This window comes from Monopterus albus, unplaced genomic scaffold (assembly GCF_001952655.1).
Source record: "Monopterus albus unplaced genomic scaffold, M_albus_1.0 scaffold78.1, whole genome shotgun sequence".
NCBI classification, from domain to species: Eukaryota; Metazoa; Chordata; class Actinopteri; order Synbranchiformes; family Synbranchidae; genus Monopterus; species Monopterus albus.
In genome coordinates this window covers 736,380-752,858 of record NW_018127958.1, presented here as the reverse complement: position 1 = coordinate 752,858, position 16,479 = coordinate 736,380, and the positions used below count along the sequence as shown (strand labels likewise).

General features: G+C 41.9%; 1 protein-coding gene across 1 annotated transcript in view; it reads right to left on the bottom strand.

The window, feature by feature from the left end:
- The window catches only part of zfhx4 (zinc finger homeobox 4), a 63,114-nt gene that overhangs the window by 11,708 nt on the left and 34,927 nt on the right, over positions 1-16,479 (bottom strand). The window contains 4 exon segments of the mRNA XM_020606481.1: positions 1-52; positions 293-318; positions 1,194-1,327; positions 8,503-8,601. The exon segment at positions 1-52 is cut by the window's left edge and continues 213 nt beyond it. Coding sequence (XP_020462137.1) covers positions 1-52; positions 293-318; positions 1,194-1,327; positions 8,503-8,601 — 311 coding nt within the window.

Genomic DNA, 16,479 nt, shown 5'->3' with positions numbered 1-16,479 from the left:
GTCAGGTTGGGAGTGGAGAAATAATGAAATAATATCCAAGAAAAAGGGCACTCTGTGCAATATAAAAAATAATTCAAGAAAATTAGTTATTTTTGCATTACAGATCCATTAGCATATTCTGCTGTCCAGTGTCTGCCTCACTAAAGAAATGGCCATTGTTTAAAAAGAAACAAATAATGAAGTCATGCAAGAATAATGCACTTTTAGGAGTGAAAATAAACCTATACAACCTGAATTTTTATAGGATTTTCATGTTTTGTACTGCCCAATCACCTCAACCCATTACATTTACGTCTTCCCAACAACATTCATGCCCACCTTAACAGAATATGTAGATCAACCATGTTTCATCTAATTCACTTAAGTCTCATCTCCTGCAATTTTATTAGCAAAAACACGATTGGTCAGAATTTTTAATCTCAAGATTACAGATGACAAAGGTGTGTACCCAAGCTATGCCTTGCCCTCATTACAGGGAGTACTCTGAGCATACCGGCCTCCCCAGCACCTGTCTTAATAGAATCCATTTCTGAAATGACTAAGTATACCCTCCTTGCAGGGTCCAGATGAGCTAATACTTCTTAATCTAATTTAAAAACACATATAATTTAAAGAGATGCAAAAAGTGCAGAAAAAAGTGGGGCGGGAGACCTAAGGCTAGTGCAGGAAGTCCACTTAGGAGCACAAAGACTGGCCTACTGTGCTTGATCCTAAAAAGCTCTGTTGGGGACGGAATGGAAGGCTGCATTTAACCCTTTGATAGAGGGCTTGCACTAGCAATTAGTAAATGCTTAGCTGAGCATTTCTGCTTCTTGCACTTCATAAGTGTCTTCCCATTAGCTCATTTCACAATGACATTGAAGGTAAGCTTTCAGTTGTGCTTATGAAGGAGAACTTGCCATATTAGGTATTAGCTCTCTGTACATCCAACAAATTCCAACTTGTATTTGGAATATGAATTTTCAGATGTCCACTCTAAATGGATGGACAGAAAACTCCATAAACTACATATGCATTTTCTTATAGTTAGAGGTCCATGGCTGTCCTCCATGCATGTTAAATACATTGAGATTCAGCTAGACTTCACCCTCTTTGAGTTGTTAGGAACTAGGGAAGTAATATTGTCAAGATTTTCAATATTTTCTAGTGCAGCACAGCTGTCACTTCCTTTATGATAGTCTACAAACCTTTACCTGCTCATTGGCAGAGGTCTTCCCCTCAGCAGACTTTGGCCTTTTGGGTGGGCTTTCAATTTGTTGATCTAGTAGGAGAGAATGTCTAACAATAGCATTCGGTCCTGTAACCTCTTTGGATATGGCATTCACTCCTGGCAGGTGGTGGTGGGAGAGAGAGAAGGGAAGACAGAGTAATAAGCATTAAAAATGAATGTTTTTAAAGCAGTTAATCAGTTTTCTATTCACAGCTTGTATGTCTGCATTTGTGTGATGTAGGCTTAGATACAGTACATTTATAATAAATCTCATTTTAGAATAAACACTCTACATTGATAAATGGACTGCACTTATATAATGTGCTTATACTGTAGCACTGAAAGGCCTTTACAATATTTGACTCTCATTCCCCAGTCATACACACACTCCCACACTGATGGCAGCAGAGCTGCCATACAAGGCCATTGGGAGCAACTTGGGGTTCAATGTCCTGCAAAAGGGGACTTTGACATGTAGACTGGGGTGGCTGTGGCTCATGAGATAGGGCAGTTGTCTCCTGACCAGCAAGTTGGTGGTTCGACTCCCGGTCTCCCCGCATGCCTAAGTGTCCCTGAGCAAGACACTGAACCCCAAATTGCTCCCGGTGGCTTGACTAGCGCCGGTGCATGGCAGCCTGTCGTCATCTTGGTGTGAATGGTGTATGATCTTCTGTAAAAGCGCTTTGGCCAGTGTAACACACTGTGAGAAAGCGCTATATAAAAAATACAGTCCAAGATGGGAATTGAACCACCAGCCCTGTGATTTGAGGATGATCTGAGCCACAGTCATCTTCAATTTAAAAGTATAACAAACCTTACAAGAAAACAACAGACAACAATAGATTTATTTCTTAAATGAAGTTTTTTGGAATTGTTAGGTATTTTTAGTCAGATAGAAATTGGATAGATACTTTATGTATTAGAAATGTTTAGTGGAGATAGGATGTCTAGTTAGACTGTTAAATGCTTAGTCATGCTTATGAGTTTCTACAGGGTACATCTGGTCAAGGATAACTAGAGAGAAGAGTTGATGACTGTCAGCAGACAGGATGTTTAATATTATTATTATGACGTCACGACATGTTACTAGAAGTCTGTGAGAATGTTTTTAGCTACACACCACTTAATCAACAGACACACACACATTGATTTGCTTCATGTTTTGACTACTGCTATGACCAGCTGCAAAGCTGGCAACAGAGACATCTCGGTTGACGTTTCTGTGTAGTATGGGGCTAGCCCAACCGAAGGGATATAATGTATAGGCCTGGTGGGTTCAGGGTCTTTCATCTTACATCTGCCTGCGAGCAGTTTGGAGGTGCAAGATGCCTGAGCGTGTAATGTTAATTTTACCTGTGATCCTTTGAATAAATCAGCACTGTTTTGAAGTTACTTGAACTGTCTCGTCTCTCAGAGTTAGCAATGGTAACAAGAACCAAAGACCTACAGAATGAACACTGAAGCCGAATGATATACAGTATTCAGCATTGGATTTGAAAGCGATACCTATGTCAAAGAGGTACCCATGTCTAACTGACATATAGTATTCCATAGATAACACATACATTCTGCATGGGAAATGGTAATATTAATGTAGAATATATCAAGTTAAAAAAATTGTCACAGTTTAGTGAATAAACCAAACTGTATGCTATCTTATGGATATGTTAGTTTACAAAGTGGTTAAGTGGCTATAGGTACACAAAGTATAATAACATATAGCATTCATAACATAAAAGGTGCACCAAATTAATATTCAGATGGACACAAACAATCATTTAAAAAATAAAATGACACCAAGATAACATAAACCTGGACACAAGCATGGATTGTATTATTATTTACATTCATATACACTGTTTCATGTGTATTTCTGCTCTGAGGACATGTGAAATGGTGACAACTCAGGCAGGCTCATTATCACAGCACAACATACTTTAAATGTTATGGTAATATTATACACTTCATTAGTTCATATACATTTCCCCATACATACAGTAACGGCTATTGGCACAGTAGCAGCACTTCTTGTTTGTGCCTATTTGTATGTGTCCTTGTAAGCGTGTGTGACGGTAACAGCAGGACTTTATGTGGAAAGATCAGCCTCTGGTTGTATTTAGTAAATGCTGCAGCCGCTGATAAATTTTTCATTAGCCTCATCCTAAGATACCGGCTGGACAGGCCCTGCTATACTCTGCCACTGCAATTTAGTCACTCGGCACAACACAAAGACACAGCTACAGCAACTCTCCCTCCTTCTCTCCCTCTCTCTTGCTGTCTTCCTCCCTTTCCCCCTAAGCCATCACCTCCCCTCTCTTGCCTCCCCTCCCTCGTCTGGTCACTCAAGGCAATATGTGAGCCTCACTCTTGCGAATCAACGCTTCCCACTGGATGCACAAATGGAAAAAAGGGGAAATCAAAGCACTGATACATGGAGAGTGGGTTGAAAGGAAATTTGTATTTCATATTATTTTGTGGCTTATGTTTGTATTGGGGACATATCAGTTCCTCTGGCCTGTTCATGCATTTTAATTCTGTTGCATTAAATAGGCGTTCCACTTATTTTATTTGTAATCCCCTATATCTGGAGCCTGAAATATTGGCCTGTCAAGAAAAGTGACAAGAGAGAGGGAGGGCAGAAAGAAAGAAGCTGGGGGGGGGAGCACACAAGGGCACAATGTGAATTTCCAAGAACATCCAAGAATTGCTCCGCAGCTCAGAATAGCAAGGTAATCTTGTCTTCCAATGTCTGCAATGGCCCCTGCAGGGCTTGTGTGTGTGTGTGTGTTCATGTGCATATACGTATGTCTATTATGTGGTTGATCAGAGGCCTGTGACACTCCACTGGTCAAATTGTTCTGGGCTGAAAGCACCCATCATATCACCTGACCTTTCCAAAGCCTGTTCCCCCGCCACCCATATTTACTATGACCATCCCTAATTTCAGCTCTAGATTTTTGCCTCCTTCTTACAGTCAATTTGCAACTAAATTACATCTCTGAATAGAGATGAGGCAATTGTCAGACAAGAGGCTACAAACATGTGGCAGGGAAAGAACATACACATCACCACTGATTACTGTCACACTGTATGAGTGAGTGTGTGCATGTGCAACATAAAAATCTGTCCTTCTGGTTTAGATTCATCTTTGACCTAGTGCTGTTATCAACACTTCTGATACTTGTGTGACGACAAACTGTTGGTTAACCTTGAATGCTTAGAAAGTAGTTCTCCCTATGGCCACTTAGGAACTTTAAATTGAAAGCTCTGCAACTGGATAATAAAATTATTTTGAGGTACAGAATTGCATTTCTCCAATGATATAATCACCCTTAACACAGATATATACAATGATTAGCACAATCCAAATACTATCCATCTATATGAGATAAAATTTAAATATACCTCTGTCTGTAGTTTTTAAGCAGCTTCAAATTCTTGTCCTCAGTAGTGCATGGATAGTTAAAATAATTAGAGAGAAATAATGGAAGAGAGCAGGATTAAAAGCAACACAGGAGCAATAGACTATCCTCATTTTCCTTTGTCTCTGTGTCTGCACCCTGCATTTAACGACTGTATCCTTTTCCTCCTCGTTCATGTTTTTCCCCTCCCTTCCTACTTTTCCTCCTTCCCATCATCCTTATGTAGGCCCAACCAGCTGCAGCCCAGTGAAGTGAAGGGGGAGAATAAACCTGACACCACCAATCACCCCCTCCACCAATGACAAATGTCTGCATGCAGCAGGACCTTGCTTGATTAGATAAATCAAAAGGTGATTTACGACACTCAACCCGTTTTGCTTTGCATGGGGAGAGAGAGCAGCACACTCACCACCCATCTTTATTTGCAGCTGTCAGTGGTGTTTAGGAAGTCGCACACACACACTCATATACACGCAAATAGGTGTTCAAATGGGGAGCAGTACAGAGCAATGAAAGGAGAGAAATGTAGAAAAATGGGAAAGTACATGACAAAATGACAGAGAAGCCCATAGCTCTTAAAACCTCAGGATATTTCTGTCCCAAACTGTTCTTCAAAAGGCAAGGGGACTGTCAACAGCTGGCACACTGCTTTACCCTATTTAAGAATATTCCCTTTTGTGTCAGAACGGGTAAGACATTTTGTACAAAATGAATCAAGCAAATGCAATTTTCACACATACAATCATTGAATCTTTACATCTCTCCAACTATGACTTCATATAAAATCAGCTATATCATCAGGATCAAGCCTTGGAGCAAGCTTTCTAAACAATCAGACCATACCTACTGCAATCTTTTTTCTTGTTTTGAAACTGTAAAACAAATAGATTCAATTCCGGACATTTCATAAAACTAGTTTTAAAAAAAGCCCACAAACATAGAGCAGAGAGTGGGGTGAAAAGGCTGCCAATTAAGAAGGAGAAGGCTGGGTGGCAGCAGCTTGGATTTAGTATTCAATTTAGTTGTTCTGAACCCTGGCAGACTGGCTAAGGTTACGGAGCAGTAAATCTTGAAGGGAGAGCTGGCCAAAACGGGCCAGGGAGGGCCGGCCAGCATGATTTACTGGCCTACTGCTCTGAGGTTATGCATTAGGCTGACCCCTGGTCACCTGATAACATTACAGCAACACACTCCGAACCTTAAACTCCCACTGAAACACTCAGCAGGCCCAGATCAAGCTGGAGAGAGGTAGAGAGAGAGAGGCTGGGAAGGAGAGAGAGAGAGAGCGAGATGGCTAGAAGTAGAAATATAGTCAGATGGAGAAGGAGAGAGAAGAAGAGAAAGGCTGTCATGTAGTAGCTGTCTTGTACCAGTAGTAGTAGTTGTTGTTTTTTTAATGATTAGCTTTCCCTTTTCTTCCATCTCCAGCTTGCGTTCTAATGAGAGCTAAATATGAGCAGACCATTGTCATATTTGATAAATTGTGTGAGACGTTCAACAAACTGTGATTACACAGAAAACACATGCATGCACAAAGGAATAGCTGCATGCTGGTTATTAAACATTCAAAAATCTTTAAAATGTTTCATCTCATTTTGAAAAGAGAAAATAAGCTCAGCTTTCGAGTTGCACACATTTACAAGATTCATGCAAATAAAAATAAAAAACAATATTCTGACTGTGAGCGAGCTAATATGGAATATTTAACATCTGATCTTATTTGTGTGTGATTCTGTTTTGTTTTCTTCCCTTATATGCATGTCTCAAAAATGTACACAAAGTGAATCATGAGAAAACGAGTAATTTCTTTCCTAATTAGAAACAGGTAAATTCCTATTACTTCTTTAGGCTGCCTGGCAGAATCAGTCCCATGCCAGGGCCCTTGTTCAGCTGGTTATTTATATGAACTGGGCCCCCGAGCCATGGTGGCAACATACGCCATCTACACACATAGCACAAAGCTATCTGGAAGTAATCCACATTGGGAACATTTGCATGGAAAATGTAACATGGATTATAATTAATCTAAAGTGACATGGGATTAAAAAAGAAGATGTAAATGAAGCAAGGGGAACAGCTCTGTGTCTTTCATTACCCACCCCCCACCTCCAAATTCATCTCACTCTCTTCCCCTCTCTATCTTCCCCTCTTTGTTTAAAGGATTGTGGTCTTAGAGATGAAGTGCACAAGCACACTGCTCACTTGGACACACTGTAATCCCTTCCCTGGAGACCGCCATACAGACACAAACACACACACACACACACACACACACACACAAAGATCTGAACATTTCAAGCTTGCCAGAGATTTGGGGCTGAGCAAAGAGATGCTAAATCTTACAACTTTAAGCTGGAGAAAGAGAAAAACAAGGCACTGTCTTTGATGCTAACCCTAGCATAACAACACGCTGACAGGCCAGGCTCCCCTTTGCATTTTCTGGCATTTGAGTTTCTGAAACCTCCTTTAATCCAGATGTAAACTAAAACACCAAAAACCCACTAGCAATATTAGAGCTGACTTCCTGACCCCAAGGCAAATTCTTGAACAAATTGTTTACAAAAAAGGCATAAATGTCTGCTTTAACAAATGCACTTCTAACTGATACTCTACACTTGGTAGGATGTACATACAGTATGGAAGCACACTTTAAAGTAGAAGGGACACTTTGCAGTCAGTTTGTGGTGGTAAATGCATGGATGGTGGTTCCTCACTAGTCCGGCAGATGGGCCTGTCAGAGAGACGGAGCTGAAAGATAGATGACTAGCTAAACTAATAGGCCCCAGCCTCACTCAGCTCCACTTCTGCCTCATTGAGCCTAACATTATGAAGCTAGGTATGCCATACTCACAAGAGGAGGTGGCAAGGGAGCTTGAGATGGATAGAGGGTGGGAGCTTGAAGGTGTGCGCATGTGTGAATGGGGGTGGGGGAGTGAGTGGGATAAGAGAAAAAGAGGAAGAGAGACAGTAGTGGGAGAAAGAATGAGAGAGAGAGAGAGAGAGAGAGATCCCATGCAATATTCATCCCCATCCATGGATTTCCATCTCATACATAAAAAGACCATATGAATTCTTATTTGGGTAAATCAAATCCAACAAAGCCAGGGCTATCCTGACCACAGCCTTGCAGCATAGGCATTATGTGCTCCCCACTTAATACAGATCATTGCACCTCCCTGTTTGCTATTCTTACAAACAAAAAACTGTTTCTTCTCTTGTCTTTCTGTCTTGTGCTCCTTTTCTATTTTAAGTAATGACTGATAATAGGGTCACAGATTGGGCAACAATTAAGAGATAGATTGAGACAGGAAAAATAGGATAGGAAGAAAAATGAAGGGAGGGTGCAATAAAAAAACTAATTTAAGGGTTGCAGGGATGTGTGTAATATTAGACAAACATATACACAGGGCCTCCATCTAATCCTGTGCTTATGAAAAATTAATATGTCATCGGAGAGGGCATAAGAACGAGAAAAGATTAATGCAAGGCGCTTATAAATTACAAGCACGCAAACTGATTTGATTAAAAAATAATCTGGGGCCTGGACATTGCCTGGTAATATCCACAACACTCAACTTATCCCTCTTTCTTTCTCTCCAATCTTTTTCACTCATTCTTTCCCCCTTTCTCTCTACATCTTTCATTCTCCTTTTCTCCTTCTGTCAGATGGAAATGATTAAAGCAGGTCACATGGAGGCTAGTCAGCAGCATTCACATGTTAAACACATATGTTAGAACCTTATCTGAGGGAGAGAGAAGGAGTGATGAATGAAAACCTAGAAAGGAAGGGAAGCTTATGGATCATATGCATTTTGTATGTGTGCATGAAATGTGTTTAAGTGTGTGTGCAGAAAGGGCCTGCAGACTCACGGTCTGTTCTCCTGTTGTCAGTCAGTTCTCGGTCAGGGAGGTTGGGTCCTGGCCTGGAAGTAGAGCAAGGAGGTCTATCACCATCCTCAGCAGGCTCTTCTGAAAGTGCACAGAGAAAATGACTACATTACCCACAGCATTTGCTGGCTAGTATTTAACTTGAAAAATAAGGAAGGTGTTTTATCAGATCATGTTATATTAGAGTAATTTTAAAAGTATTCCTGCATGTACAGTACATGTTAAGTTAATCCTTATAAACCCCCTTATGTAACCACAGATCGAGTGTATTCTAATGTACAGTATAGGTTAGAGTAAATAACGTGTCTAGTAACTTGAATGTGTTGAAAATAGCCCTTGCCATGCCAATTCTAGACGGTAAAAAAAAAAAAAAAAAATCCAAGCCCAGAAAAGCAGGGAAGTTCTGTGACAATAACAAAATGCATCCTAAAGGGAAGCTATTTTAGTCACTTTGATTACCTGTCTTCAAATAGTACTTTTAAAACAAGACAAAGCATGTATTTGCTTTTAAATACAAATAAAATGGTTGTCCTGTTCTTCTGTTCATTTTAATTTAATTTAATTTTAAAAAAACAGTATTTCAGGTTAGAAAAAATGTTCATTTTAAAGCACAGAAGAAACAGAAATGACACTATTTTAATGTAAAAACATAATTAGATGACAAAGCTATCCATTCTACTATAATTAATACAACCACAGAGAAATGGGGGGGAGAAAATTATCATATAGTATGCAACACCCATTCTACGCTATGAAAAATGCAATGCGCACACAAGCATGTGCCCGCGTGCACACACACATACATGCAGTCCTGTAATATTAGCAGATTAGCCTGCCCATCTCTGAGAGTTCAGCCCCTTGTTTGATAATTCTGTGTATCTGCAGTGTTCTGCCAGTGGATTAAAATATGTGTGTGTTTGCGGTTGTGTGTGTGTACAAGTGTGTGTCGCCAGAGCAAGCTAACACTAATCCTAGCCGAGCCCCAGCGCTCCCTTTCATCCAGCCATCATTTGTCTCCGGCTGGACTGATGTCACTTTGTAATGAATTTTGAGCAGTCTGAGAGAGGCCAGATAACCAGGCATGTACACACACCGCACACACACATACACATATACGCACATATAGTACTGTAACGTACTGTGGAGTAGGGGGGCCACAATCACCCCAACAGATCAGTGGACGACGCAGTGGCTCTGGCTTTATTCCACACCCTGAAACACCTGGACAGCAGCGGAACGTATGTTAGGATGCGCTTCCTGGACTACAGTTCTGCATTCAATACCATTTGCCCAGGCAGGCTGAGAAGTTGACAGACCTCGGTGTCCCAACTCCCACCTGTAACTGGATTTTGGTTTACAGAAGCTTGGTGAACAACATTCTTGTTTATGAAGAGGAGAATGACCTCAGCCTCGATATAAACAAGACAAAAGAATAATAGTAGACTTCAGGAAGAACCCCTCCCCTCTGCTGCCTCTGACCATCAAAGGGACTGAGGTGGAGAGGGCTGACAGCCAGAAGTTCCTAGGCCTCCAGGTGACACCTGACCTGAGCTGGTCACTGAACACAGCTGCCACAGTGAAGAAAGCCCAGCAGTGGCTATACTTCATCAGGCAGCTCAGAAAAGCTGTGCTGAACTTTCACCCTCACCCAGGCTTACAGACTGGTAGAGAGCGTCCTCACCACTGGCTTCACAGTCTGGTATGGTAACACCACACAGGCAGAGAGGAAGGCTCTTCAAAGGGTCATAAAGACTGCAGAGAGGATCACTGGGACTAAACTGCCTGCTATGGACACACTATACACACAGCACTGTTGTAAAAGGGCAGAGAACATAATCAGGGATCCACACCACCCAGCTCACACCCTGCTCAGAGACAAAAACTGCACTCACAGCCTTAGGCACAGCAGGGTGGACAGTATCATCGCACACAGAACAAGACTTGACAACAGCTTTCTCCCTGCTGCAATAAGACTGATGGAAAATAGGAAAATGTGAAAAAAATGTGCAATAACCCCTTGTTACCCTACTAGTCAGAATACCATATACCATTACACCATGTGCAATATTTGAAACTCCCCATTTTACCTGCTATCTTATTCCTGTATCCACAATTTTATTAACTATTTTGTATCCTTGGGTATTCTTGTTTTTTGTATTTTGTATTCTTGGGTAATCTTATATTTAGACTAGGTGTTTGTTTTTTGGCTTTAAACTCTTTACTTGACTCCAGAAGAGCCCTGCACAAGAATTCCTATATGCCTAAACTGTCTGTTTAGGCATAAATGGCAAATACCACATTTTCTTAACCAGTTTAATCGCTACCAGAAGATGTACACAAAGACCACCACAGTCACTGGTGAGAGCAAAGAGATGAAGGGAGAGAGGAAGTTTGGAGTGACTCTTGCTGGCCACACTTTTGAGCACTGGTTCAGGCTGGCCAACATTCAAAATCCATGCATCATTATTCTTAACCTGCTGGGGGAGTGGGGGGTCATGGTGGATGTGCCTGGGGCTATGCTCTGCTTGTGTGGAGGTGCCATGGATCTCCACACTGCTGGTAGGGAAGGCCTGGCTCATCTACACCCCCAGAGCCAGCCATGGGCTGATCCATGTGTACACCACTTTCCCAGGCAGTGTGCACCGGGACCATGCGAGCAGGCGAGGGCTCATATGAGAGGAACTACAGAAGGGAAAAAACAGCAGCGTAGCCAGCAAGTATGGGGACAGTGCCACACAACAGACAGCAACCGGTAGGGAGCTGATCTTGTGTGCATGCTCCCCTGCAGCGGGAGCAGGTGGGGGGATAGACGGACATGGAGCCTCACCAGACCCAGGCCCAGGATGCTTGCAGGGGAAGACAGAACTTTGTCCCTGGAGTGCTGGTATGGGTGTACAGCCCTGGACAGAAGAAAGGCTTGTTCTAATGGTCAGCAAGCCAGTGGAGCGGACCCTGTACTGTACTGAAAAGACTGCCGGATGTGGAGTACAGGGTGAGAATGAGTACGCAGGGCTGGATGATGCTTAACAGGGACAGACTTGCACCATATCGGCCCTTGCCTTTACCTGAGGCAGGAGAGGCGGACACTGAGAGCCAGTTACAGGCTCCAGATGCCTACCCACCATGCTCCCAGGAACCACTGGAGTGGACCAGTGCTGACATGGGCTCTCCCAGCATGCTAAAGGATGGTGGTTACTGAGCTAGGTGGGGGCTGTGTAGCATGCTGGGGGGTAGGGGGGTAGGGAGGTAGGGAGTTCCTGAGTTACTGTTGTGTTCATGTTCTGTTATGGGGACGGGACCAGGCCTGCTGGGCCAAGACACCGTGACTGGGGGTTCTGGTAGGACTAATGGGCTTCAGCCATCATAGAAATAGTTGATAATAAAAGCCAGCGCTGTGGGGTCATGCAGTGTATTCATCATACAGCCGTGCACAAAAAGGCAAATTGTGTCTCTGGCTTCCTTCTATATCCAGCCCATGTTACACTACCCTCCTCCATCTCTAGCACATATAAAAGCAAAATCAAACAGAACACTTGCACACATTTGTCAGATCTTATGCAATATCACATTCACAAAGAACAAAACTGTTAAAAATTTCAGGTCTTTTATGGCTGGTGGGGTGGGGGTGGGGGGGTCTGTGTGCATTTATGTTTGTGTGTGTGAATTTGAGTAAAAGAGCTGTACTCATCAATCCTGCACTGCTTTAATAACCATATTTCACAACACACACGCACGGACACACACAGTGTCATATTCACAGAAAACAGGCACAAGGAGCACGGAGGTCAGCTTGCATTTGCATACAATCACTTTGGCCATTGTGTGATGAGCATAAGTGGTCTGCAAATCCCCCTTGGAAACATGATATGATTAACCCTTTCATATGTAGTAGGATGCACACACACACACACACCCACACACACACGATCAGACATAGACTAAGAGCTGGCGCCATTGCTTTAAGCAGCAACACATTAAGTGCACATTATATACAGCATAAAATTTTCAGGGGATATACTGGCATGTCTGTCTTTGTAGTGATGAACACGATCCTGCTTGGTCTATGTGTTTGTCCTTTACATGTGTGTGTGTGTGAGAGGCTGGGACTGCTCTCTGCTCCTGATGTTTTATTAATACATTGGTGACAACAGGCATGAAATATCTCCTGCCAGCCAAGAGAGTCTGCACTGCAGAAATTGCAATTTTCACTTGCTGGTGCTGCAGTGTCCATCTTTGTATTTTAATTCCCCCACCTTCACACAGAGGGAGAAATGAAGGATAGGGTGTGTGTGTGTGCATGGGTGTAAATGTGTGTGTAGTGGGTGTGGAGGTCACTGGTTTATCTTATGCTTGACTTTTGTGTAATGCCAAGGAAAGACAAATGCCAAAGATCAAAAAGCATGTTTCACAAAAGTGAAGGTGGGGTGGTGGTGGCGGCTCTAGAAGAATCCACATAGTGTAATGAGGACAATGTCTAAAATAAATAAATAAATAAAATTACAGACTCAAAATAACATTTTATTATTAATATTATTATATCCTCTAGCTCCTATTTATGTCACAAACAAATGTAATTTCATATTATATACCCTGTGTAAATATCTGAGTGAACTATGACAAGTTAGTGATCATTATCATGCATAGAGCCTCTACATATATTTGACGTAGTGTTTTGGGAATAGTCAAATTAAAAACTTTTTTTTTTAGGGAGGATAATAAGGGAAGAAGGATAAGGTCTCTGAATGTGGTCATAGTTGCAGCCTGCGCTTGATCATAACATGACTAAACAAGAGAAATGACAGACAATGAACAGAGAAAGGGCAAGAGAGGGAGGAATGAAGATTGGGTGAAGAAAGAGAAAAAAGGATGATCATCTGGGCCTCATCTGTGTTTTTTTTTCCACACTCCTTTCCCCTTGTAGTTGGTCAGATCTGTGGTGAGCGTGTGTGTGTATGTGTTTCCACATTGACAACATTCCCAGACGAGCTCTCACAATACATCAGCACAGCGTCTGCACTCTGACTGACCCTAAAGTTACACACAACCTGAGTGTGTATGTGAGTGCATGTACAACTGATCATGTACGCCCGTTTGTGTGTGTGAGCCGCTGATCAAGTGAGTGGGATAGTGACTGCATGTGCTTGCATTTGAGTTGTCATGTGCAAGCTGTGATTGTGAGAGAGAAGGTTCTGCAGCCGGGTTTCTTAACCATCAATTTAATCGCTACCAGAAGATGCACAAAACTCGCAGTCACCTTCCCCTGCCTATGTACACACACGCACACACACACATATGCAGAGGGAGTGGTTGAGGGTGTGGAAGGTGTGTGATTTTGGTAGCCCGCTGGGACTCTCTTTGATGTGGGTCAGTCGGAACATTAAAGCCAAAGGATGAGATCGAACTAACTACAGATCCTGGGTCAGATTACCCTGCAACCAACTCTAGCCTGCAGTATATTTAGAGACAAAGAATAATTAAGTCACTGTTGATGAGGGATACACCTAACTCAGTCTGGTTTGAGATTTAACCACCAAATGGAAGCTAGCATAGGTCCCTGAATGAATAACTCTATTGTTCATCCATTAAATAGCTCTAATTTTAACTTTTGGTTTACATAATTTGAGAAGAAAATAAGATGTTCCAAATGATTTGTGTACACATTTTAGTACAAAGGGATTTTCTAGTGACTCGTGTTACTTCACAACCCCACAGACAAACACAAAATAGAAAAATAAGTTTAGGACAAATAGGAGGAGGCTGCAGAATAGTTAGAAAGATATATAAAAAGGGATGTTTGGAAATAAAAAAAGATAGATATGGCAGATGAAGGCAGTGGAGGATGTACTGAAAGTGTCAGTGCAATGTGTTGGTGTGTGTGTGCCCTCTAGCTGTATAATGACCTGCTCTGAGACCACCCGCTCCCCCTCCAATCATCCCCTAAGGACCCATAACCACCATGCCAGGTCATTATGTGCCCAGTGGAGGACTTGGTCATACAGCACACAAATGTAGAGCAATGCCACACTGGGAAACTAGACAAGGAAACTCCAAAATGGCTGAATTCAATATTTGGGCTGAGCTGCCTCTAATTTTCATCTTGAAGACTATACTATAGGGGTGGTGCTCATTAGGTTAGTAAAGGAGTAAATGAAACATTTTTGACATTATTATTTATGTTAAATCATAAATACTTTAAAAGCAGAATCAAATGAAAGTAATTCAAAAACAGGAATATATGAGAAATGCTTCAACAACAAGACTAAGAAACTATATTACAATACAGCTGTTATGACTCTATGCTGCATTATGAGTACTGTTGTGTTGCTGTGTCTAAACATAATAATAAAGACCTGAGATGGTCTATGTCCTGTGGTAGTAATGTAATCCTAATGATTTGTATAACACCTATGACTGCCATGTCTCCACCAGTTAGCCATAACGTTGATGCTGATTTCTTTGTACAACTCTGGTCATGTCCCCTGTGAAGCCATATGTGTGTGTGTGTGTGTGTATGCAAGCAACAGGGGCTCTGTGATGTCACATTTCTGTGCTGCATAGTTTAGCCTCGATGTTTTAAAGGGGAAAGCTTTGAAACATTACACCATTGCACACAGTTGCAGCCATGCACATGCACACACACACACACAGTCAAGGGCCAGTGGTAATACTGCCAGAATAATAACCTTACAGACTTACTGATCTCCCTCCCTCCTGTTCTCTACCCTCAAATCTTTATTTACCCTGCTCTCCGTAGTTATCCCCACTCTCCCCCTGGATTCTCCCTGTACCTTTCCCCTGAATTTCAGTGCGTTTAACAAGCATTTAGATCTTAACCAGATGTTGTTAATGTAGCATGTCTAAAATACTAAACATCAACCCAGTGGAGGGAGCCTACAGCTCCTGCACAAGGCCTGGGAATAACTGACACATGCACACACACTCGCACTCGATCACACACACATACTGCTCATGAAACTCTCAGCACTGAAAACACATTTACTCACACACAGCATTCAGTGTATTTTATGCCTAGACGTCCACAGCCCACATGCGAACATGTAAACACACCAGCACAAGCAAACACTACATCCAGCTACACACTCCAGTCCACCCACACTCACCCATTTATTGCTTAAAACGCACCAGAACCTATTACACCAGCAAAAAATATCTATTGTTTCAGGTGGAGTCTGAAAGGCAACAATAGGATTGTCACATTTAATATGCTCCTGGTGTGAATGTCAATAAGTTGAACTGACAGAATAAGCTGAAAAAATTACTTTTGTGTAAAAAAAAACGCTTGTATCAGCAGCTCCAAATTTGCTTTGTTGTTGTCAATTACGACTTCCTGAGACACTTCATTGTATTTTCTTTCGCTTAAATCGCCTGCTCTGCTGTCTTGCAGGCAACAATTACTCTTTTGGAAAAAAAAAAAAAAGAATAAACATAGCCGAGATTAAAGGCTTACATGTCTTACTTGCAATCCAGACAGAAACTGTTGGCTTGTGTTAAGAGGAGTTTCATTTTTAAGTGCTGTGAGCACGAAGGGGATGATGTTAATGATTCTCTAACAGCAAATACAAAAGGTTTTCACAAGACAAAAATGTTTCTTCAAAATATTGTGGTGGAAAAAAATGTCGCAACACCTGGCGTTTTAAAGTAGGCTAGCATACCTGCTGCACACATCTACATATGCACACACACACCTGCATCTTACACTAGAGCCATATTGCATTTCTAGTGTTTGAATTACCTTATAATGAGAACGTGAAGTGAGGAGGTGGCATGGAAAGCTTTTCGGGGGGATTTGAAAATATTTTGAAAAGAAGATTCCTCTCCTCTCATCTCTTCCTATATGCTCTGTTATTCCTGGTTTTATGATTCCTCTGGCTAATATTTATCTAGCCCCTGATTTTAAACATCTGGCCAATGGGGCAGTCTGCACCGCAGACCATACCA